Source organism: Vitis riparia, chromosome 1 (assembly GCF_004353265.1).
Source record: "Vitis riparia cultivar Riparia Gloire de Montpellier isolate 1030 chromosome 1, EGFV_Vit.rip_1.0, whole genome shotgun sequence".
Taxonomy (NCBI): Eukaryota; Viridiplantae; Streptophyta; class Magnoliopsida; order Vitales; family Vitaceae; genus Vitis; species Vitis riparia.
The window spans coordinates 8,009,022-8,030,200 of NC_048431.1; the positions used below are offsets into that span (position 1 = coordinate 8,009,022).

The 21,179-nt window shown below is 35.0% G+C and overlaps 1 protein-coding gene across 1 annotated transcript; it reads right to left on the reverse strand.

Annotated features, from left to right (window-relative positions):
- Nucleotides 1-506: 506 nt before the first annotated feature.
- LOC117903949 (homeobox protein knotted-1-like 6) lies at nt 507-15,515 on the reverse strand. Its single transcript, XM_034816500.1, has 6 exons — nt 15,327-15,515; nt 10,336-10,650; nt 9,640-9,759; nt 9,424-9,559; nt 1,746-1,981; nt 507-872 (listed from the first exon to the last, which is right to left on the reverse strand). Exons 1-6 carry the CDS (start codon nt 15,456-15,458, stop codon nt 714-716), a joined length of 1,098 nt encoding a protein of 365 aa, XP_034672391.1. The 5' UTR covers nt 15,459-15,515; the 3' UTR covers nt 507-713.
- Between the last annotated feature and the right edge of the window lie 5,664 nt (nt 15,516-21,179).

Here is a 21,179-nt window from a genome sequence, read left to right on the forward strand (position 1 = left end):
AACTTCCCATGTGGTGAAGAATAGGGTATGGGGAGTCATCAAGGCAATTTAGGGAAGCTTTTTAAGTCGAAAAAGTAGCCCAAATATTAGGTGAGCTAGGTGGAATCATTCATGGTAAATGAAACCCACAGGAAAGGAACAAACTACAGGATCGAGCCAGCCAAAATCATTTTACACCGAATTTTTAATTGTTCTGTGAATTTTGTTTTGTTTAATAGCAGACTAATCATTTCTCTCTCAATTTTACAACACAGAAGGAAAAGCAAATCTCCACCTGCAGTAAGTTCTTTATGTTAAGCACGTGAATATACAGACAAAAAAGGACTATAAAGGAGTCCTCGTACCTGTTATCACCGTGATAACCAAGTTGCGCGCATGACAAATTGTATACAAGAGCAGATTTGTTGGTTTCCAACAGCAAACATGATATTAGATAATGACTATGAACTCCTTCCATGTCACAAACATATACCAAAGGGAATAAATAAGCAAGCATGACCAGATAATTAGTCATTCAAACTATGTAAGCATTTCATTATCAGTATAGGTCAAGTTCGAGAATATACATTAAGCAAAATAGGGATTTTTTTTTTCTTTTTTCTTTTCAGAAAACAAATATTTCAACTTCCTGGACATCATATTTCAGGATATACACATGAGCCCAACACAAGCATTGGATTATGAGTATGCACATTTAAGAATATACAAGCACCTCAGTCATCTGTAAAGAATTGTCCTGAATGGTTATCCATAACAGCAAATTGCATGTTCTCTGATGGTTTCCAGTGCCGCTTTCGTTGGTTTATAAACCAATTGTTAATTTGCTTCTGGTCCAGACCCGTTGTTTCAGCAAGTGCAATTTTATCAGCTTCCTGGATTATTATATAAGAAAAAGCGGTATGGTCAAAGACTCAGAAAATATTATGCATTCCCACACTATAAAGGAGATGAAAACACAAAGTGCAGACTTACAAGCACGATAGCAACATATAGGTAAACCAAAAGTACAAGATCCATCACAGCAGCAAAGCAAAAATACTGCCCAAAATTATTTGGATGACCATTAGGATGTCAAATGGAAATGTACTTGTTCCATTCTGTTGTCCAGTAGAATTAAACCAGCTCAATCAGTTTTCTGAAGTATTTGCAAGAAGTCTAATATGTAATGAGCAGTTTCATTCTCAGGACTTGAAGTAATAACTTCCTGTGATAACCTAGTTCGACCTGGTCCATAGGCTAGTATATCGTCCCCACTTTAAGTGCTGGCAACAAGTGGCAGTCAGTGAGCTATCCACACAGTTACCGCCTAGGAAAAGGAAGAAATGAAATCAAGCAAATTTTACTATAAATTTCCTTCCATAAATCTATACTTTAGCTGACTAACCTCTGGAAATAATTTCTAAAACGTGGATGGGTTGGGTTTGTGGCTCAACAGAGAAAAAAAAAAGGTCATTTCCATGGCATCATTACCACTCTCATCCGGGACGCCATTACGACTCCAACCCCTTTAAACCTATATATAAGATGACATTTCTTCCTCTTTTAAAGATGGGTCATGGTTCAATTGCGAAAACGAGCCAAACCAAATACAGCACTCAAAAGTTAAAAAATTATCTTATTGGAGTATCAGACTACCACAACAAGATTCATTGTCATTGGTAAACACTCCGGAAGAACAAAGAGTTCAAGAACAACATTTAAGGTGGTACAGCATAGTTAAGGCGGAGACTGACTGGAATATTTACCGTTGGGTATGGCCATTTATAATGAAGGTTCCACCACTCAAGTAGTGTTTGCCTTGCTTCTTTTGGCAGCTTTCCCTTTTTCTTCTTTTTTGAAAACTCCAGCTTGAGGGAACTTATTCGACCACCAAACCTCCGTAAGAGCCTCTCCTTAAGTTCTTGGTCTTCACCCCTTGGTTGAGCCTCTTGTACCTCCTCTCCTCCACTAAAATCCTCATCAGACGACACAACAGCTTCATCTGGCCAGATCATTGCCCAAGTAAACATAATGAAAACAACTTAATAACCTGGAGAAACTGCAGAAAAAGCTTAAACTTAAAAAAAATGGCAATGCCCTCATCCACCCAACACAGCTACACCTGTGACCCAATTTGAATGATGTCTCAAGATAAACAATTAAACTCGCCAAAATTTCATAGACTAGTTTAAACAATCATCTTTGAGCTTTAAGAAGGGATTTAAAGACCAGTTTAATTTTCTAGAAGGCAATCATGCACGCTGCACTTGGACATCATATTCTCAAAGCAAATTAATTTCAAGTGGCTTTTCATCTCTAGTTTCATGAGTATGCTTATGTTCCTCATATAGTTTAAAATTGAGTATAGTTTTTATTAAAAGAGGACATGTCAAGATTATATCAACAAATTATATCACTGGTATTTATGTGCTACCATTTATCAGATATGATATATTATTTTAGAATACAAACTGGCATAAACGAATCAATGAAAATAGTAACTGAATTAATTCAGTTTTAGCTTTCCTGTTTCCATTTGAAGTTTACCTAAGTAGATCCAAAATGGGTTATGGACAAGTTTCCATGAGAAAAAAAAAAGTATTGCAGCTACTTTTGTCATTGAAAAGAAGCAAGCACCCACTCAAACCCACCATATCCCTCAAATCACATTCAAAGAAGTCGCTTGCATCAATCATCTACATAACATTTTCTGATACAGTAGAGACAGGTAAGGTTTTGATTTATTTAGTGTCCTTAGCTCTTAAACCAATCATTCACATAACTTCTAATGGATGGACGAGTCTTGTGAAGCTGTGTAGTATGTGGCTATTGTACTAAATATAGATTTATGGTAAAGCATCAAAAGTAAAGCTTATGATAATAGCTGCCACTACCCCATACAGCCAGCATCTCGATCTTCCATGCTAATGATGTATGAATCATTCTATTGCATGTTAAGGATGCATGAATCCTTCCATCAGTGTTTCCAGCCAGTCCAAGGGTTAATAATGGATGGGAACTTGGGCAGTGGAAAGGACATTAAAATAATTGGCACACGTGAGAAAGTAATCAGAGTCACAAATTCGATTAGGGTGCCTAAATTCTGATGATGTAAACTTCGTATTTGGATTAAAAAATTAAGCCAAAAGAGAGCCGCCTATTTGAAGAGGAAATCGAAAAGGTTGATTACTTTAATATTCAATTAATCCATCTTCAATTTACCATGAATAGCATTGAAGAAATCACAGCAAATAACCTTCAGCAAAATAACATGGAGGGTTATACCTAAACTTGCATAAATGATAATATCCGAAAGAAAATAATAATAATAATAATAATAAGCAAAGAAAAATTAAAAAATAAAAAAGCTTAGCATGCGTGGTTTGACTCACAGAACACAAAACCGAACGTGGAGGACGAAGATGGAAGGCCACATAGCTCTCTGACCGCCAAACCAGTTGCAAAGATTAAAATTATAATTATTTAAAAAGAAAGAAAAAGAGGAGATATTGCTCCGTCGTTTCTGAGTCAGTATCTACAGTATTGACGAGACGGTACGGTCATCAAATCAAAGTGGCAGAGAAAGCCCAGACTAGCACTGTGACAAACTCGGCAATCTAGGTAACACGACCACTGTGGCACTGGCCACTCTTCAATCCAGCCCATACTCCCAGTGGCATTAGGTGTGATCAGAGCAGATGAATCGGTTTGACACGAGTGCAATCCTTTAAATATATTACATCTTTTTCCATTAAAATTTAGGAAACTGCCATGATACCGTCCACATGATCTGGATTCTGGACCTCTGAATTGCATCATAAAATCTGAACTATTATTAAATGAAAATAATTATATGTTATTAAATATGCCTACAGTCCCATCAAAATAATTTACCATTTATTAAAATATAAAACTAAGGACTAACCATAAAATGTATGGACTTAGAACCTAGATAAAATCAAAAGGTAATAAAACCATTTCCAAAATAAACCTTTCTAAAAACAAGTCAATTTTTTTTGGATTGATGACTACCTTTTTCCATAAGATATTGACAAAAAAATATATATATATCATATTGTCACCAAACCCCAAAATTTATTCCAGAGGCACCTTGCATGGGTGGAATAAGATCTTGGAACTTTTGCTGACAAGCTCATAGAAATGCTAGCTAGTAGTAACTTTATGGTAAGTAGGTACACATAGAACGAATTACACTACTCCAAAATTAATGATAATAGCGCTCATTTTTTTTCTTGTTTCGGAAAAAACATATAAAAAGCCACATTCGATTATTGTAAGTTGCTAAAAAAAATTAAAAATTAATTAAAGTTTTATTTATTTTAAACTATTTACTTTTATTGAAAAATATAAATAAAATAAAATTTAAAAAAATACGTGTAAAAATAATTTACTAATTTTACATCTATTTTTATTTTTTACTTTTTCTTTTTTTCAATTTTTTATTCAAATATTTCAAGACCCAAAAGAGAAAGAATAGAATTAAAATAATACAAAAATTATAGGCGGTGGTATTATCATTATAAAGATGGAACGTTCTGTAAATTTTCAAAAATGTCAGTCAGAAAAAATAATTTTAAAAAGAAAATTTACACTTTCCCCTCACAAATTTGATTCTCTACGCTCTACGCTGCCTATGGATTACAGAGAAAAGAACAAAACAATTAGAAAAAGACTCTACGCCCAAGCTACCGAAAATGAATATAGGGAAAGAAACAAGTGGGGGTTAGAGGGACCCACAGAAAACCCCAGTAAAGAAAACACGTTTCACATACATGATCCGGCACAAAGACCCAGAAGTGAACAAATGTCCATGGAAATGACAAGCACTACGCAGCGGCAGAAGCTGGGGTGGGTGGGAGAGAGATGGTGTTGATGAGGCCCCTAAAGCTGATTCACAGCGGAAACAGCGGGAGTCCATGTGAAATCCGAACACCCGCTCTAAGCGGAGTGGGCCTCGTAAAGTTGGCCTACACTACCCCCATAACGCCCTTTTCCTTTACGTTCCATACAACCTCCTCTCACTCTCCACCCCACATCTGATAACCCGGTGGCCCCATAACGCGCTTTGGAAGGGTTTCACAAGACGGAGACCAGTTCTTTTCTCCCTCCCTTTCCCACCACATGCTTCAGTGTATCTATAGTCCAGGCTTCTTCTCTGAAACTTTTCTTGGGAAACCATCACGCCCATTCCAATCTTGTTGTGTTGTATCACTCGGGAGAATAAAGACCCTAAAAGCATTTACGAGACTCTTGGACAAGCTTCTTTTCTTTCACTCAATGGTCCTCTAAATGCAAGCCTATTATAACTGGAGAAAGCATCTTTATAGCCAAGCAATGGCATGGCGCTTCGAAATGCTCGTGAAAATTCATCTAGCATTATTCATTCTCATTTCTCTTATCAACTGATTCTTGTCAAGCAAATCTGGCCTAAGGATTCGATAATTATTCTTGCCTGTAATTTAAACTCAGCAATAGACTCTTTATGCAGCAAAGAGAAAATGCACAGGGCAAGGGCTTTTCCCGTTGTGGCCTTAAAAAAACTTGAAATGCAATGCAACTGAAGAAGCATCATGTTTGATATGGAAAACAATGAAACTAAATTGACGCAGCTCCGAACCAACCCAGTCAATTATTCCCAAAAAAATAAATTGGGAAAAATTGAAGACCAAAGGAATGAGTAAGAAGCAAAGAGATCCAGTTATTGAACTGCCAGCCCTCAGACCAACTAGGATGAGCAAACCTTGCTTGTCACCATTCCAGAAGGAACGGATGAACATAGGACCTAACATTTAATGGTACATTTTTGTAATTTAATGTAATGCCAAATCCTGGATCCTTGTTATACATTTCGAATTCAATAATGTTCCTGTTGACAGCTGCAGACTTTTAATTGACTATAGCAGCAGAAATGCTAGGACTAAATAATACGAGATCCACACAATCAGTCCTTGAAAATGATAAGTTTCAGGGATTCTCTTCTTTTTCCTAAAATCATTGCAGCAATTCCCCAAGATCTGAGGACTTAACAAGATCACAGTAACTTTGAACCCTATGTTAAAAAATTATCATGCTTCAAAAGTTAAAGGGCAAAAGCAATAGACTAACAAATAACAATCCTGAGGAGAACAGTTTTGTTAAAGCACTTGTCCAAGAATGCATCAGATGGAGAGTTAAACAAACATAGAAGATGGCTGCACAACAGACCAGAAAGAGAAGCAAAGGCCAGCAGCCTGGCAGATCACCACCTTATTCAATGGAAGCATGTGAATATATGCCAACAAAATGTCCTATGTGGACATCTGCATTGGTGGCACGTCTAAAGAATATTAGATCTGCTAAAGAGACTGGGATAAGAAAGAGCCGGTGAGGCACCCGAGAAGACAAAGAGAACACGAGGCCAACTAACAATTGTAGTAATAACATTACTGGAAAAACTAATCTGTAGTTTGAAACAAAAACAATAATAGTTGCCAACCATAACCAACCTCATTACAGTGATATACAAGACTACATCCTTTTTTAAATCATTTCTTTATGCAAAAAGTGCATTAAGTTATTTCGTTCAGTACCTTTTGAACATCTAAGGCTGTTTTACACATGCCAATTGCATGACATCCACTCCTTGTAAATAGAAACAACAACAGCTTTTCTCTGATATAGATTCTTAAAATTGCACCAACTTCACGCCAAGCTAAGATTTGTAGTTTAAACCAATAAAGAAATTACTAAATCAACAGTATCAATGACAAAGGCTGATTGTAGGCTAAGTGTACTTTGTTTACTTGTTTATTGTTTCAACCATTATTTAATGATATAGACAGTGACACAGATTAAAAGGAGATTCAAGAATTCAACAAAAATAAAAAGAAGAATTAGATGTCAAAGAAGCAAAAGTGCGGAAGCACATCATCAAGCCCCAAAACATCAGTCCTTTTAGAAAGTTGCAGAGATCAATGTTATCACGTGAGTAGTGAGATTCCTATTTGAATCTATTATCATTGATGACGAGGATGATTAAGGGTAATAATGAACTAAACTTGGCTTAGGTTCAATAAATATGCATGATTTTTTAAAATTATCCAATACAACCTTCAAGAAGATATCTCTATGGGAGCAAATATTACTTTTACCTATTAGACAATTCCCAATGCCCATTTAAATTCTCCCTCATACTCTATGCACAACTTATGCATGCTCTATTGGAACTTGAAATTCTATAAAGTTACCAGACCAGATCATTACAGGCCATTACCATCACCATTTAAAGAATAAGCAGGCCCTTTTATTTTACAACAGACAACTTAAAAATAGATGCAATACAGCATGAAGACTACATCCATGTTTTGATTTTCAAAGCTTTTAACTGTTTTTCGCCCATAGAAAGAGCACAATCCAATTAATTAAAAAGGATAACATACATGAAATGTAAACTAGAAAATGCACATACAATTAGGTTAGAATTTTTTATGCATCATTCTAGCTTTTAGGTTAACTTTAAAACGATAGAATTTTGTGAATACAACGCACACACACATATGCATGCTATTTATCTAGCCCAACAACTCTTAGCATGGGAAATATCTCCACCACAACAATCAAGAAAACGAATCTCACACTATTAATTAAATTAAATAACTTAAAATCAGCACTTGGAAAGGATTTCCTTTGGAGCAAACAAAGACAACCTCCCCCTTTTCCCCAACACATGCCAAGGAAATGGAAAGCAATTTTAACTCCCATGTGAAATCAAATACATAAATTTTTTTTTTTTTTTTCATCCTGCCCTACCTAGAGACGTTGCAAATCTTTCTCCATCATGGAACTTTCTATTACAGAAGTATACAAATTTTCCTAATATTAGAATTTCATATATTCTCTTCACCTTAGAATCTCCTATCCTATGACTTCAAATAAAAACCACAAAAGCAAGGTAATATCATTTATGGATAAGCCAACACTCTATCCCCACTTTTTAAGAAAACTAGAAAGGTGGTAGCTCTTATTTTGAGGAAAGATGATACTGTGTAAGGTCATACAATATTATATCAAATAAGAAGAATAAAGAAACAAATGGAACAACAATGATCTTATTTCCCCTAAAACTATATTAAAGGCATTTTTCTAGACAGGAGTTTTCATGTATAATAGTGGTTCCATTCAAATTCAATAAATTGATCAAATAGAGAAAGTAAAAAAAAAAAAAAAAAAAGGGTCGCTCAAAAAAAATTTGAAGCATGCAAAAATGAAACAATGAAGGTGTTTACAGTTTCTTTGGTTTGGTTCCTCACATACTCATAGTTATGTCTAGCCTAAAGTTCAATTACTTGTGCTATGTGTCCATCAGGAAAAATAGGGACACCTGTTTGGAGTCTTTAGCACTACTTTTACATTTTATCAAAACTTAAATTTCAAACCAGTCTTGTCATAAAAAGGTATGCTAGTTACAGTGACATGGATTAAAACAAAATATAAAATTATAATCTGACAATATCATAAATGAGAGAATCCATTGCTAATCTAAAATTAGAAGAGGAAAAGGACTGGAAGAGAGGCAATTAAGTCAGATTTACAGTTCTGGCTAATTGCAAACCAACACCTATGCCTCAAAAGTTTTAACTAGTTTTAAAAGAAACCATTCATCTTCAATGTATTTAAACTATCAAACTACTATTCAGTATGTCATCAATGAAATCTGAAACGTCAAAATCAGAATCTCTAATACTTTCTAGCTTCATTTTCTCTGACACGGAAAAAAATAAAAAGAAAAGGGAATTGAAGAGAAAACGAACACAACAAACGATATGAACTGGGAATTGCAAGTAAACCTAGCCCCATATACCACTGAACTGAAAAGGCACAGCCCCAATACTGTTATAAGGTCCATTGCTGCAGTGCCATTAACTTTATTATTTGTTTATTATTTTATTTGATCAAAATTTTCCCTTAATAAATGATATTACCACAAACAAATAAAACTCACAGATTATTCTTCTTTTTTAAAACCAGAAGCAGTGAAGTGAGACAACCTTCGTTAAGCTAAGACATGGGTCTCTTTCATTTCTAGGGTTTTTTGTTGTTGGTTTCTTTTTTATTATTGCCATATCCAAAAACAGGAGTATTCTCTGAGCATTATTGGTGTTCTCAATAGGAGGGTTCATTGCACAAACAGCAAGAGGATAGACATTAGGACTAGGAGGAGTAGGAGGGCAATGGCCAGTCCTCCATGGTGTTCATTATGCTAGCTTGAGCCGGCAACTCACGCTATCGTGTTTCATGAACAGCCCATCTGTCTGAGCGATTACAGTGAAACGATTTATGGTGATTTTCACATGAGTTCCTTATACAGCTCAAAAATCAATAATATGCGTGTGAAAACATAAATAAAATCCCACGATTAAAGCATCCGACAGAAGAAAAACTTACCGGGAAGGCTTCGTATGGATGCATCGTTGCAGAGATTGCCCAGCTGCATTTCAATCTTGTTCAAGAAGGTCGTAGCTTCATCAAAAGGCCTTGCGAGATCTGATTTATACTTCTCCAACATATCACAGTATGTTTCCTAGCGGGAACGAGAGAAAAAGAGAGGAAAATTAGAAATTGAAGATAAACGGTTAGAGAGAGGGTGAGAGAGAAAGAGACCATGAACTCGTCGAGCTCAGGATCGGCTCCTAAGCACGTTGAAACAGCGTCTCTCTTACAAACGTCGTTTTCTCGCCGGATTTCGTCTAACAGACACGCAATTTCCGGAGGCGCCCCTACCTGAAAAGGCATCCAATAAAACCGAAAGCTTAAAAAGCGAAGTACAAATGAACACAAAAGCGACTAGAATTTTCCTCCGAGAAATTACAGGAAAGTTAGATCAGTAAATACTAAGGACTTTCGCGGCACGTTGCCAGGGAAATATAGCGAAATTGACAGGAAAATAATGACAATTTTGAAAGGTTTTCAAAGCAAACGAAAAACGCAATTCATTATACACTTTTCTTTTCCAAGAAAACAGAAAAAGGCTTAGATCTCCAAAGTTAAAACGAAAGTCAAAAACAATAAATCCGCCATAGAAGCCATAAACGCAACGTACTACGGCCAAATCGGAGTTATCTGGATAATGTAAAGCTCATTAACTTGAAATCGGATGACTAAGAGAAAAGCGCCATCACTGTACATAATTCAATGCTCTAAACAAACTTGGTTTCTCTATAGGCGACTGGAACCACAACCAAAACTTCGAAAAGTTGAATTCGAGTTTGAAAAACTAAAAACACTTGAAACAACTCATGAAGACGCCCCATCTTAAGCCTCATCCTCGGATTCATCACCATGAAAAAGAAGTTTCACCTTCTGACAATCGATGTAAGCTTCGAGCAATCTCGGGTAGCAAGGATGGGAAGCGATTTTGGCTTTGATCACAGAAGACACATCTTCTTCTCGTTGAATTTCGGGCGTGATCGAAGCAGTCTCTGATATAGCAGAAGCCACCGAAATTAGCTCGTTCGATCCAAACACGGGAATCCGATAGTCACGAAAGGCGGCTGCGGAGGAGAAGAAGCTCTGGTAATCCGCCGGCAGTATCAGATTCTCCGGCGACATCAGCACCTTGTCGGAGTAGTCGGACGTCGAATTGAGACCGTACACTTCCTCCATGATTCTCTTCTAGAAGAATGATGAGAATTGCAGAAGATTAAAAGGCCAATATCACATGAACTGTGGAGTTGTAGAGAACCTTTGTATTATAGTTGTTTATATTTATAATTTTATATACATATATATTTTTTTAAAATAAATTTAATTCCCACCCCCATAAAAAAATAAAATAAAATATAAGATAAAGTTAACTGGAAGCTCGCATTTGCTGTAATGCAGAAATGAAGTGCGAGTGTGATTTTCACACGCGGGTGCCGAGAGGCAGAGCTCTGAGAGCCCCTCAAAGCTAATCCGGTAATCCCTTTTCCTATTTCTTTATATAATAGTTTTTATACACATCACTTCCCCCGTAATTTTTTTATTTTTGTAAATTATTAAATAAAATAAAATAAAATCCCCTTCAAATGTCTACGCAAAGTCATCGCACAAGCATTACTTTCTATGGCAAAAATGCGCTGTCTCCACTCTTTTACAATATTAAAATGTAAAGAGCATGAGGGCATGTTTGGATGTTTTGGGAATATCGAATGACTTGAATTGTTTTTACCTTCAAGCTTCATCACATACCATCCACAAATTCTCAATTTTCTTTCCAATCTACTCACAAAGTTTAGCCAAAAATGAAACAATTGAGAGATGAATAGAGGAATCAGCAATAAAATGATAACGCTGCACCATACAATTGACTTGAAACATGAACCTAAAAAGAAATGTCATTCGTAGAGGAAAAAAGTCAAATGTAGGTGATGGATGATTAAGGTTGAAAGGGCATGCAAAGCATAAAAGGGGGGCATTCAAAAATTTCATCTGAAGTCCGATGTCCGAATGTGCCCTAATCATAACCCTCCCTGTCAATTAGCAGCATCTTTGTTGTGTTTCACGGGTATGGCTTGTTTCCATGCCATCTCAATCTTCTGTGCCTTTGCTTATATATAAATTCCATTTTTATAGGAATTTTAATTTAAAATATTTTATATTATAAAAATAGAAAAATCATAATAAAGATTCATATGTTATAACTAAATATTAAAAAACAATAAAATGGAAAAAGAGAATAATAATAATAAAAAATAGAAAGTTGGTTTATCAAACATGTGCAAACCAATATGGACTAATACACGAGAATTTAGAAAGTATTGACCACGTCTCATACAACTCTAAATTAGGAACCTTTTAAAGTTTGAAATTTTGAATTACAACTCAAATAGTAACATCAACAATTCAATATAATGATTGATCGTTGAACTAAAAATTGGGAATATTTTAAATGTTTCACATTGGGGCAATATTCCACACGAGACTTTAGACTTTAAAGGTAGAGTCCGAAGTCATAAATGCAACATAGAACAAATTTTCAATAAAAAAAAAATTCAGAAAAAAACTTTTAACTGCTTCATTTGTAGGATCAAGGAAAAATAAACTTACGTCTCCATAAGAAATTTTATTCTCACTTCATAGATGAACAATTTCTTCGATTTCTTAACCAACCATATAAGGCAAAGGATTGGATCGGATGATTTTTTAACTTCTATTAGAATTTGATTCCTAAAATTTGGACGTAAAAGTTGTGAATATGTGTAGTTGATGAAGTTTTTTGTTTTCAACTAAGTTTTAAAAAGACTACAAAATCTAGGATTGGCAATTCACTCATATTTTGCATAATGAAACATTACTCCCTGCTACCCCACCCTCCATATTTTTCAAACTTCCATCTATTCAATCCACCACTGATGATAAGAATCAAAGATATTCCGAATATTATATCACTAGGATTGTTATTGGAATTGAATTTTTTATATCATACATCATACATACCATCATATGCATGTACAAATATTATATTCCTTCTATATATAAAATTTTGATAATTTAAGAAACAAAACCCTAACCATGTATCTAAGAGAAAAAAAAGAACTAAAAATAATTTATATTCTAATCCCTGAATAAGAATTCATCTGATAATGATTTTAGGAAGAACTTTTAATCTTTCTAACTATTCAAAATTTTGATCATTCAAGTATTAAAAAGATTAAAAATATTAGAAACATTATTTGAAATTAGTGTCAAACACGTCCTCAATATCTTATATTCTATTATACCACAATAGCTTAAATCATCTTACTTGAAATATAACTAAAATTTATCACTTAATATTGGTTTCCACTATTTTGCTTAATCATAAATAACTCATTTTGAATGGAAGATCGTCATATTCACATATCAATGTGTTTTAATGATTAATTTTTAGGAAAAACCGAATTGTATAAGCAAAAACTTAAACAGTGCTAAAAATAAAACATAGAAAATCATATAAATACAAAATTAAAATAAAGTGGGGGCAAGCCCAAAGAGAGGTGAGGAAGAAAGGTGACCAAAATAAAGGTTGCCAACAGAGGAATTTCTTAAGTTAATAATACATTAGAAGATTCCAAGGATGACTAAGGTTTGTGAATTACCATGCCATCTACTGTGGCCCACAGGAATCTGGTTGTTCCATACACCCGATTCATTCATTAATATTCATCTCCCACTCCACAATTATTCTATATACTTCATAAAAGATTTTTTTTTTTTTTTTTTTTTTTTTTTTTTTTTTTTGTAAATTTCTCACTTTTTGCTTTCCTTGACAAGGAGAACCCCAAGGTTTCTTCCTCACGCTTCATCTTACAATTTTGTATGTCATGTCATGAAAAAGTGATAAAGAATTTAAGTAATTAACTAAAGTTAATTAGATATCTTTATATATCTTGCTTTCTAAATATATGTGATAACGACTTAAAGTTATAATAATTTAATTTAAATTGAATAAAATTATATTTTATACTCACATGCAAAAAGCTAAAAAAGAACAGATTCATCCTCTCATCTAATTTTTATACACATTTAGGGTGATTTTATTTAAACCCTATTTGCATTTGGTCCTTACTAATTTTCTATGCTTTTTCAAAAAAATTTCAAACCAATTTCTCTTCTTTTTTTTTTTTCCCCTCTTCTATATAAAAGTTAAATTATTTTAAAATAAGTAATTTTAATTATATTTTATATTTTATATTTTTTTATAATAAATTAAATATGAAAAATTATCTTTCTTAATACTTTTTTTTTTTCAAATATTATTATTTAATGAGCTTATTATTTATCAATAAAAATAATAAATGTGTTCAAAGAATAATACATACACCCCTAAAATATTCTAAAAAAATTATTAATTATTAATTATAAAAGATAAAAAGAATTCCAAAAATATCATAATTCTAAGAAATAGTTGAATGGTTAGCCAATAAAATTAAGTTATAAAAAGTTATTCAATATTATATTATATTAGATATATATATATATATATTCATATTTCACCGGTTAATCTTTTCTTGGAGTTTGAGGCTACGTTTGGTTTTCAAAAAAATTAAAGAAAAAATATAAGAAAAAGAAAATAGGGATAATTAGGAGAAGAAAAAAAAAAGAATGAAAATAAAAAATATATATTTAAGATTAATAAATTATTTTATTTGCTATTTCAAATTTATTTATTTTATTTTTTATTTTTTATATAAATATTAAATAATTTAAAAATATATAAATTGATAATTAATATAAATTATATTTGATTTTGTTTTATACTTTTTGTGTTAAAATTAAATATAAGAAAATAATTTAATTTTTAACATTTTTTTTAATGCTTTAAGGCATAAATATAGCACAAAAGTTACTATATGTATTTTTTTTTTACTTCTATAATATAATTTATCAAACATCTTCTTATCTCTAATTTTTAGAAATACAAAATTCATATTCATTATTTATAAAAATAAAATATTTTAAATTTTTATATTTTAAAAATGAAAAAAAACACACAATTATCCCAGCGCCTAAAATATTTTATTTAATCCACGACCAATTTTGATAAAAGATTAATTTTAATAAAAGATTAATTTTAATAAAAATAAAGCATAAATTCCGACTAGCTTTAATTTATATTATTTACTGTATTTCTATTTCAGAAAATAATGATGCCACATTTTCCCTTAACAGACTATATGCAAAAATGCTAATATAAAAGTTATTAGTATTTAAATAAAAATAATAATTTTTAAATTCGATTAAGAATTTTATTATTTAATTTTTTTTTTTAGAATAATTTTTAAGGGGATAAGGTAAAATTCATATTTTTTTTATAAGAACGGGTATTTTTATATAAAAAATTTAATTTTAAATAAAAATATATATTCAAAGTTCAAACTGAGTTTGGTTTAGGCAGGTGATGGCTAAGAATGGAGCAAGTATGCTTTTCAAAATTTAGGGCCCCCATGTACAAATAAAAACAAAAGGAAGTCAAGTATTCACGGGTTTCGACTCTTTAGGCTTTCCATCTTTCTCTCTCTCTCTCGGTGGAAGCAAGCAAAGCAAGCTAAGCTTAGGGGTCATTACAGTTTTGATGACTGATTGATTGATTTGATGACTTTGATGGGATCAGTGAAAACTGCAAAAGGAAGCCTTATGCCAGTCACCCAAAGCCCCTCCGTCCCCCACTCCCCCTCCCCCCATTGCTCTCGAAGTTCACAAAAGCACGTATTTTGAGGCTCTAATCCTATGCATTCTTTACAGGCGGTTTGTGCATGCCCAAACACGCCTTAAGCCAAGCAAAACAAGCAGTCTTAAACACAGGGAAAGGAAAAGGGGGTTGGTACCTGGAGAGTGACAGCTTTTGGTAGAAAGTTGAGATATGAAAGGCAGATCAGCGGCTGGATCCATGCCTTGATACTGGATGAGCAGAGCGAGTAGAGGCTGAGCCGCTGCTGTACTCTTCCATCGCTACTCATCAGCCATCAACCCCCCAATCCCATACCTCTTTTCTTTTGTTGTATTTGGAAGTGTTAAAAGAGCTGGAAGCGAGCCAGTGAGATGTGAGGGAAGGGAGAATTCCGTTTACTTCTCTAGGGACTCCATCCTTTTATATACACATTGTTTGGTAACGCTGCCTCCCCTCCATGGATCCATGGCCCATGGCTCCATGGCTCGCTTCTTCAACATCTTATATTATTATTCCATCTATCTTGTCATATTCGCTCCAGCCCAGTGCTTTAATCACATAAAGTAAGAGGAAAACCAGGGGGAAAAGAAAAGTTTAAATTCCTAAAAGACGTCTTAATCAATCATACAAGTAACATGTTAATAAATGTAAAATAAAAAAATAACTAATAACTGCCCGTCTAACGAATAGTTTGATTTAGGACGAAGACCAACAGATCCGACCTCCCCCACCCCAGGGCCGAAGGCGCATTCACCATAATTAAAGAAAAAACATATGCGAGATGGTGCTCCACGTAAAACCCTCACAATTCGACCATGGGAGTCAAAAGCCGCAGAAAGATGAAAACAAATATAATAAACAAAATCCGACACGTGTTGTAGGCAACGCCCGCTAAGTAAAAAAGAAATGAATTAGGAGGGCGTGATTAGTCTAAAATAAGGCTACTTAGTACCAAATTGTCGGAACAAAGTGGATAGGCAGCGCAACATAACCTTAATATGGGGCATTTGAGAAAGGGAATGTCTTCTTTGTTCAATAATTGAAAGTCAAACACACGTGGTGGGGAGGCTTACGTTCAAAGTGACCATTCTCATTGTCTAAGATAGAAAGATAGAAAGAGAGAAAGATGCCCCCCTCCCCATCTCTCTCTCTCTCCCTATAAATAAAGCCTTGTTTGTTTGACAAAGTTATTTTATCTAATTCAACATCTTATCAAGATAAAAAGTCACACCATCCCGACAAAAATGTTTTCTCTATTGCACAAATTCACTCCTTAGGTGGCCGTTGGCTTCCTAGTCCACGTAAAAAATATGATCATCGAATCGATTTCACTTTTGTTTTTCTTCCACATGGAGCAGGTTTGACCATACTTATTTGCTTGTTTTTCGAGAAAGTATGGTTAACTCTCTCTTTCGCATTTTCTTTGCTTTTGGGATTGTCTAGTAAAGCACAGCATTAAGCAAAATTTTAATCTCGTATCATCTTCCTTTGTTTTTGTTTTGTCTCTTCTTTTTATCATAAATTTTGAATCAAATCCGATGTGATTAGACAGTTTCCATGGTTTGTGTCAAAAACTTCAAATAATCAAAACCATGGTTTTCACGAGTGTACAAGGAAACAAAGGGTCTGTTTGGAGAAATATTACTCAGGTGGTAGGTGCTACACAGCACATATAATTTTTGTTTTGTCCAGACATCACTTGTCATAGAAAAGGTGATGGTAAAAGAAAATGGAAAGAGAATAATTAGGGTATTCATGTGTCACGTAGCTTTAGGTAGGCAAGGGGTCAAAGTTAATGAAATTGCATGAAAAACAAGGGCAGAGGAGTGGAGTTTGTGGCCAGGCTGCGGTGCATTGATGGCTTCACTGTGCAACTGGAAGTCCCACAAAAGTATGAAAGAGACTGTTTGTGGTCAAAAGAAGAGGATTCTCTTGGCCCATTTTGGGAGAAAAAAATAATAATTTGTCATGCCATTCTGGGAGACAGAAATGGAAGTTGCATCAACTTGGAGGGTTGTTGATTATAAGTGATATCTTAATTAATAACAACATTCCCATTATCTTTTTGACCTATCACCCCAATATATTTTTAAATACTTCCTCATAGAGAAGAGCATATCATATAACATACTCAGGGGTATTGTGATTTGCGCTGTCTCATTAAGATAAGTCAAATTAAGATACTACCGACTTATGTACTATACCCTACATGTGTTATTGGATAAGACCGCCCCCGGTCCAATGAAATCGTCTCGAACTTCTTAATGGGTCGATTTGCTCCTCCAACAGTGCAGTTTGGCCCAACCCCTGAGGCCTAGAGTTTCAGGCTTATTGGGCCAAATGACATGCCTAATGAAATCAGCGGGGAGGTTGAATCTGGAAACAGTGTTGGGCCTGGAGAATCTGGCCTTTACAATAATTCGAGCCTATAAAAGTTGTCACCATTGAAATAAAGACATATCTTTTGGATACGATTCTCCTTTATTCAAGTCATTTCAATCTTCCCACAGTTTTTCTTTGTCCCCAATCACTATTTCCGAGCCATTGTTTAATTGTTGTTAAAAAAAATAAAAAATCAAATACTTTCTCTAACACAACATTTCGTGTGCTAATTTTGATTAAAAAATAAATAGATTTGTCTTCATGGCTCCTTCAACATTCGAGTACTGTAATTTAAAAAAAAAAAAAATTATGCCAAAAAAGTTGTAAGAAATTGTGATCGTTCTTTATGGGTTTAGGAGGGTGAGAGGTTATTGTCTTGGTAGGTCTTTTCAATGGCTGGACCCGATGGCAGACCCACATGTTGCATCATTATATTTTAGAAATATCTCGTAAGATTCACTCATCATTTTCATGAGGTTTTGTCCATGTTATTCAACAATCAATTATCATTTTCTCACCTGTCATAATTCAGGCATGGATGGAGGTTGCATTCGTCCACCTATATGAAGATACAGCACGTTTCAAGTCTCAGAGCAAATCTTACTCGTCCTGAGAATGAAACGTCCTTGCAGGTTAAGCCTGAGAAAATAATGGTAGGGATGAGTCAAAGTTTGTCATCATGTTATCAAAGAGGCAATTAATTGTAAGAGATTTTCCTATGACCGTATAGAAAGGTGGGGTGGGGATAATGATGATTACAATCATGACAACTACAAAGGTAATTATCCAAAAAATTGAATCCAACTTAAACTAAACTCAGTTGCTTCAAAACTATGGTCATCAACCAATAACCCAAAAGTATCATGGCCACTGGAGTCATATCCTGGAGACTAACTTCAATTTCTCGACATGGACCTGCACCTTTTCCTCTATCTTAAAGTGGCTTTGTCTTTCATAATAATAGCTATATAGATTATCCTTCAAACAACATCCGCCATCTGCCTTCTCACTATAATATAAGGATTTTTGCGCTATGTTGGCATCAACAAGTATATGGGCAAAGTCATGAGATTCTCTGGAAGAAAGATTATAGTGATAGTTATTTGTTTGTTAGCATTAAAGAAAAGGCAGGAAAAAAGAATGAGTGGATAGTCTAACTGTAATTGGGTGCATATCTGAGGGGGAGATCACTGCCTTTTGCATAAAATCCATTCAGGGTTTTGAAGGTAACATGATCAGCAGCAAATAAAAGAAGCATGCAAAAGGAGAGATGACAGTCTCTTTGTAAGCTGATGACATGGATAGCCACACCCACATAGGTGATGACACGCCTAGTTTGCTTGTCGATAATGGGAAGAGTGTGGAAAGCCCCCCCGAATGAACCCCACACAAGACTATTTAAAAAAGAAAAGACTGAAAGTGACTGTAATTAGCTTTGTTGGATCTGCAGTTATCGCTACGACTATGAGTCCCTATTATGACTTGGTTCAATATATGATCAACCCACCGACATGGCAGTAGGCCACTTTGGTTTGAACAAAAAGGTGGGCTTCTTAGTTGGTTTGGTATTGACAATCCCTTAGTGGGTCAGAAAAAGCAAGGCCAAGGGGGACTTGGCCTTCCAGAAAAAAAATGTGGTTTTCTGATTAGTGGGAAATTAGGAGGATTTGAAGCAGGAAAAAAAAAAGTTGAAGATGAGAATGAGTTAGTGGATCCACTGACTGATGCAACACCAAAAAAAAAAAAAGACTCCAATAATCAAAAGTAATGCGCCAACAAAAAGTTGTCTTCTAGGTCCCAATATTTTATGCATAGGCTGAAATAATACCCCTCTGTTGCCTGTAAAATTTCCACTCAGATTCCCTCCCCATGGAAAACTGATATGAAAAAGATTATGATTGAGGAGTAGTTTACTGCTTTAGCCTCTTTCACTGAAACCATTTTTCAATCTTGTACAACTACATGAGGCCTTCACGCGCCCTATATGTCAGCTTGTTTTACCCTAAGCTCCAGGAATGCAGCATAAATGTGAGATTCCAGCCTACCACCACACCTGCAGGCTATTGGGCTACCAGGTATGCACGTGTCCGTCAAAAAATGTGGTGTAAGATGGGCAAGGATGAGATAGTCATTCTGTAGTAACGCGTGCAAATTAATATACCATGGCAACTTGGAAAGGAAAAAGAAGAAAAAAAGGGTGAGAGGCTGTTATGGATAATGGAGTAATGATGTATCAGTTCTGGTACCGATCACCACTTCTTCAATCATCAGCTATTTAAAGGGTTGGGACAGAGACTAAATTCTCTACCAGCTTTGTCAAGAGCCCATTGGATGTCCTATAAACTATCCAGCCTATCAGTTCGTTGAATCTGATAGGCATGGATACTCCGGATATGGAATCCATCCATTACTTGTACTCTTGAAAAAGTATGGGATCTGGGGGTGAGGGATTCTAAAGCCCTCCCCCCATAATTCAACAGTTTGCTTGTGCGGGATCAGCCACCAATCCACTCAGGTATCAGCTACTAGCCGCTGTGCATGATCTCTCTATCTCTCTATCTGAGGTTTTGGCTGACGCCAAGCAAACCGGCAAGTCACAGAAAGGCATGGACTCAGTTAGGGCTCGTTATGGTTTTAATTTATTTTCCTTTTGCTTTTCTTTTTAAATGTAATGTTGTAGTCGTTGCATGAGAGTATAATAAAAGTTTGGTGTTGGTTGCATGAGTACTTGGCTGGCAGGCAGGCTTGTGACCGCGAGCCTCCTAAGTAATTGACTGCTGATGATGAGTTTCTGTAATCCCTTTACAAAATGAGAAGATCAATCTCTCTCTCTCTCTCTCTCTCTCTCTCTCTCTCTTCTCTGAGATGTGAGCAGTGAACACCCATATGTCATCCATGACGAAATTGTAGATGGTGGGGTTTCTGTCATCCTTAAGTCATATATAAATTAAACATAAAGGAAAAAAGTCCTTAACCTCGTTTAACGAGTGAGTGATTTAGAGATAGAGAAGATCTGAAACCTTGATACCCGGTGAAATGGAGCTCTTCCATTTTGTTAATTAACCATACTATTGTAAGCAGGGAGTAAAGAACCATTTTAAAGGGAAGAGTCACTGAAGAAATTCAGTCATCACCAGTAGTGGCTGGCTGTCTTCTCTGGTGGACAGCCTCATTGCAGATGCTGTGGAACACAAAACAGCTCTTTTCCATTTTGCATCCTCTCCTCCTACGCTAGTTCAAAAGGAACCTAGCTACATTATTATATCTGTTCAGGCAATCCACATTCCATGCTTTTACCTTGTGATAAGTTGCATTCTATGCTTTTATTTTGTGATGAGAGGAGACTCTGTCTTCCTCAGACTTCCATCCATATCCTCTCCACAATTGGTTTTCAAACATAATTAATGTTAAAACTGTAATCTAAACACCATGAACCCACGCCCTCCAACTTCGCTATCCTTCGTGATTTTTTGCGAGTATTCCATGGATTGTTTTCGCATGGGCAGCTCCACCTATTCCAGTATAACATAATTTAAAGTGAATGAGAAATATTGGCCGCTGACATTGTTTTGAGAAAAACCAAAGATTATGCTTCATCAGGTCATCATACACTGGGTAGGACAAAATT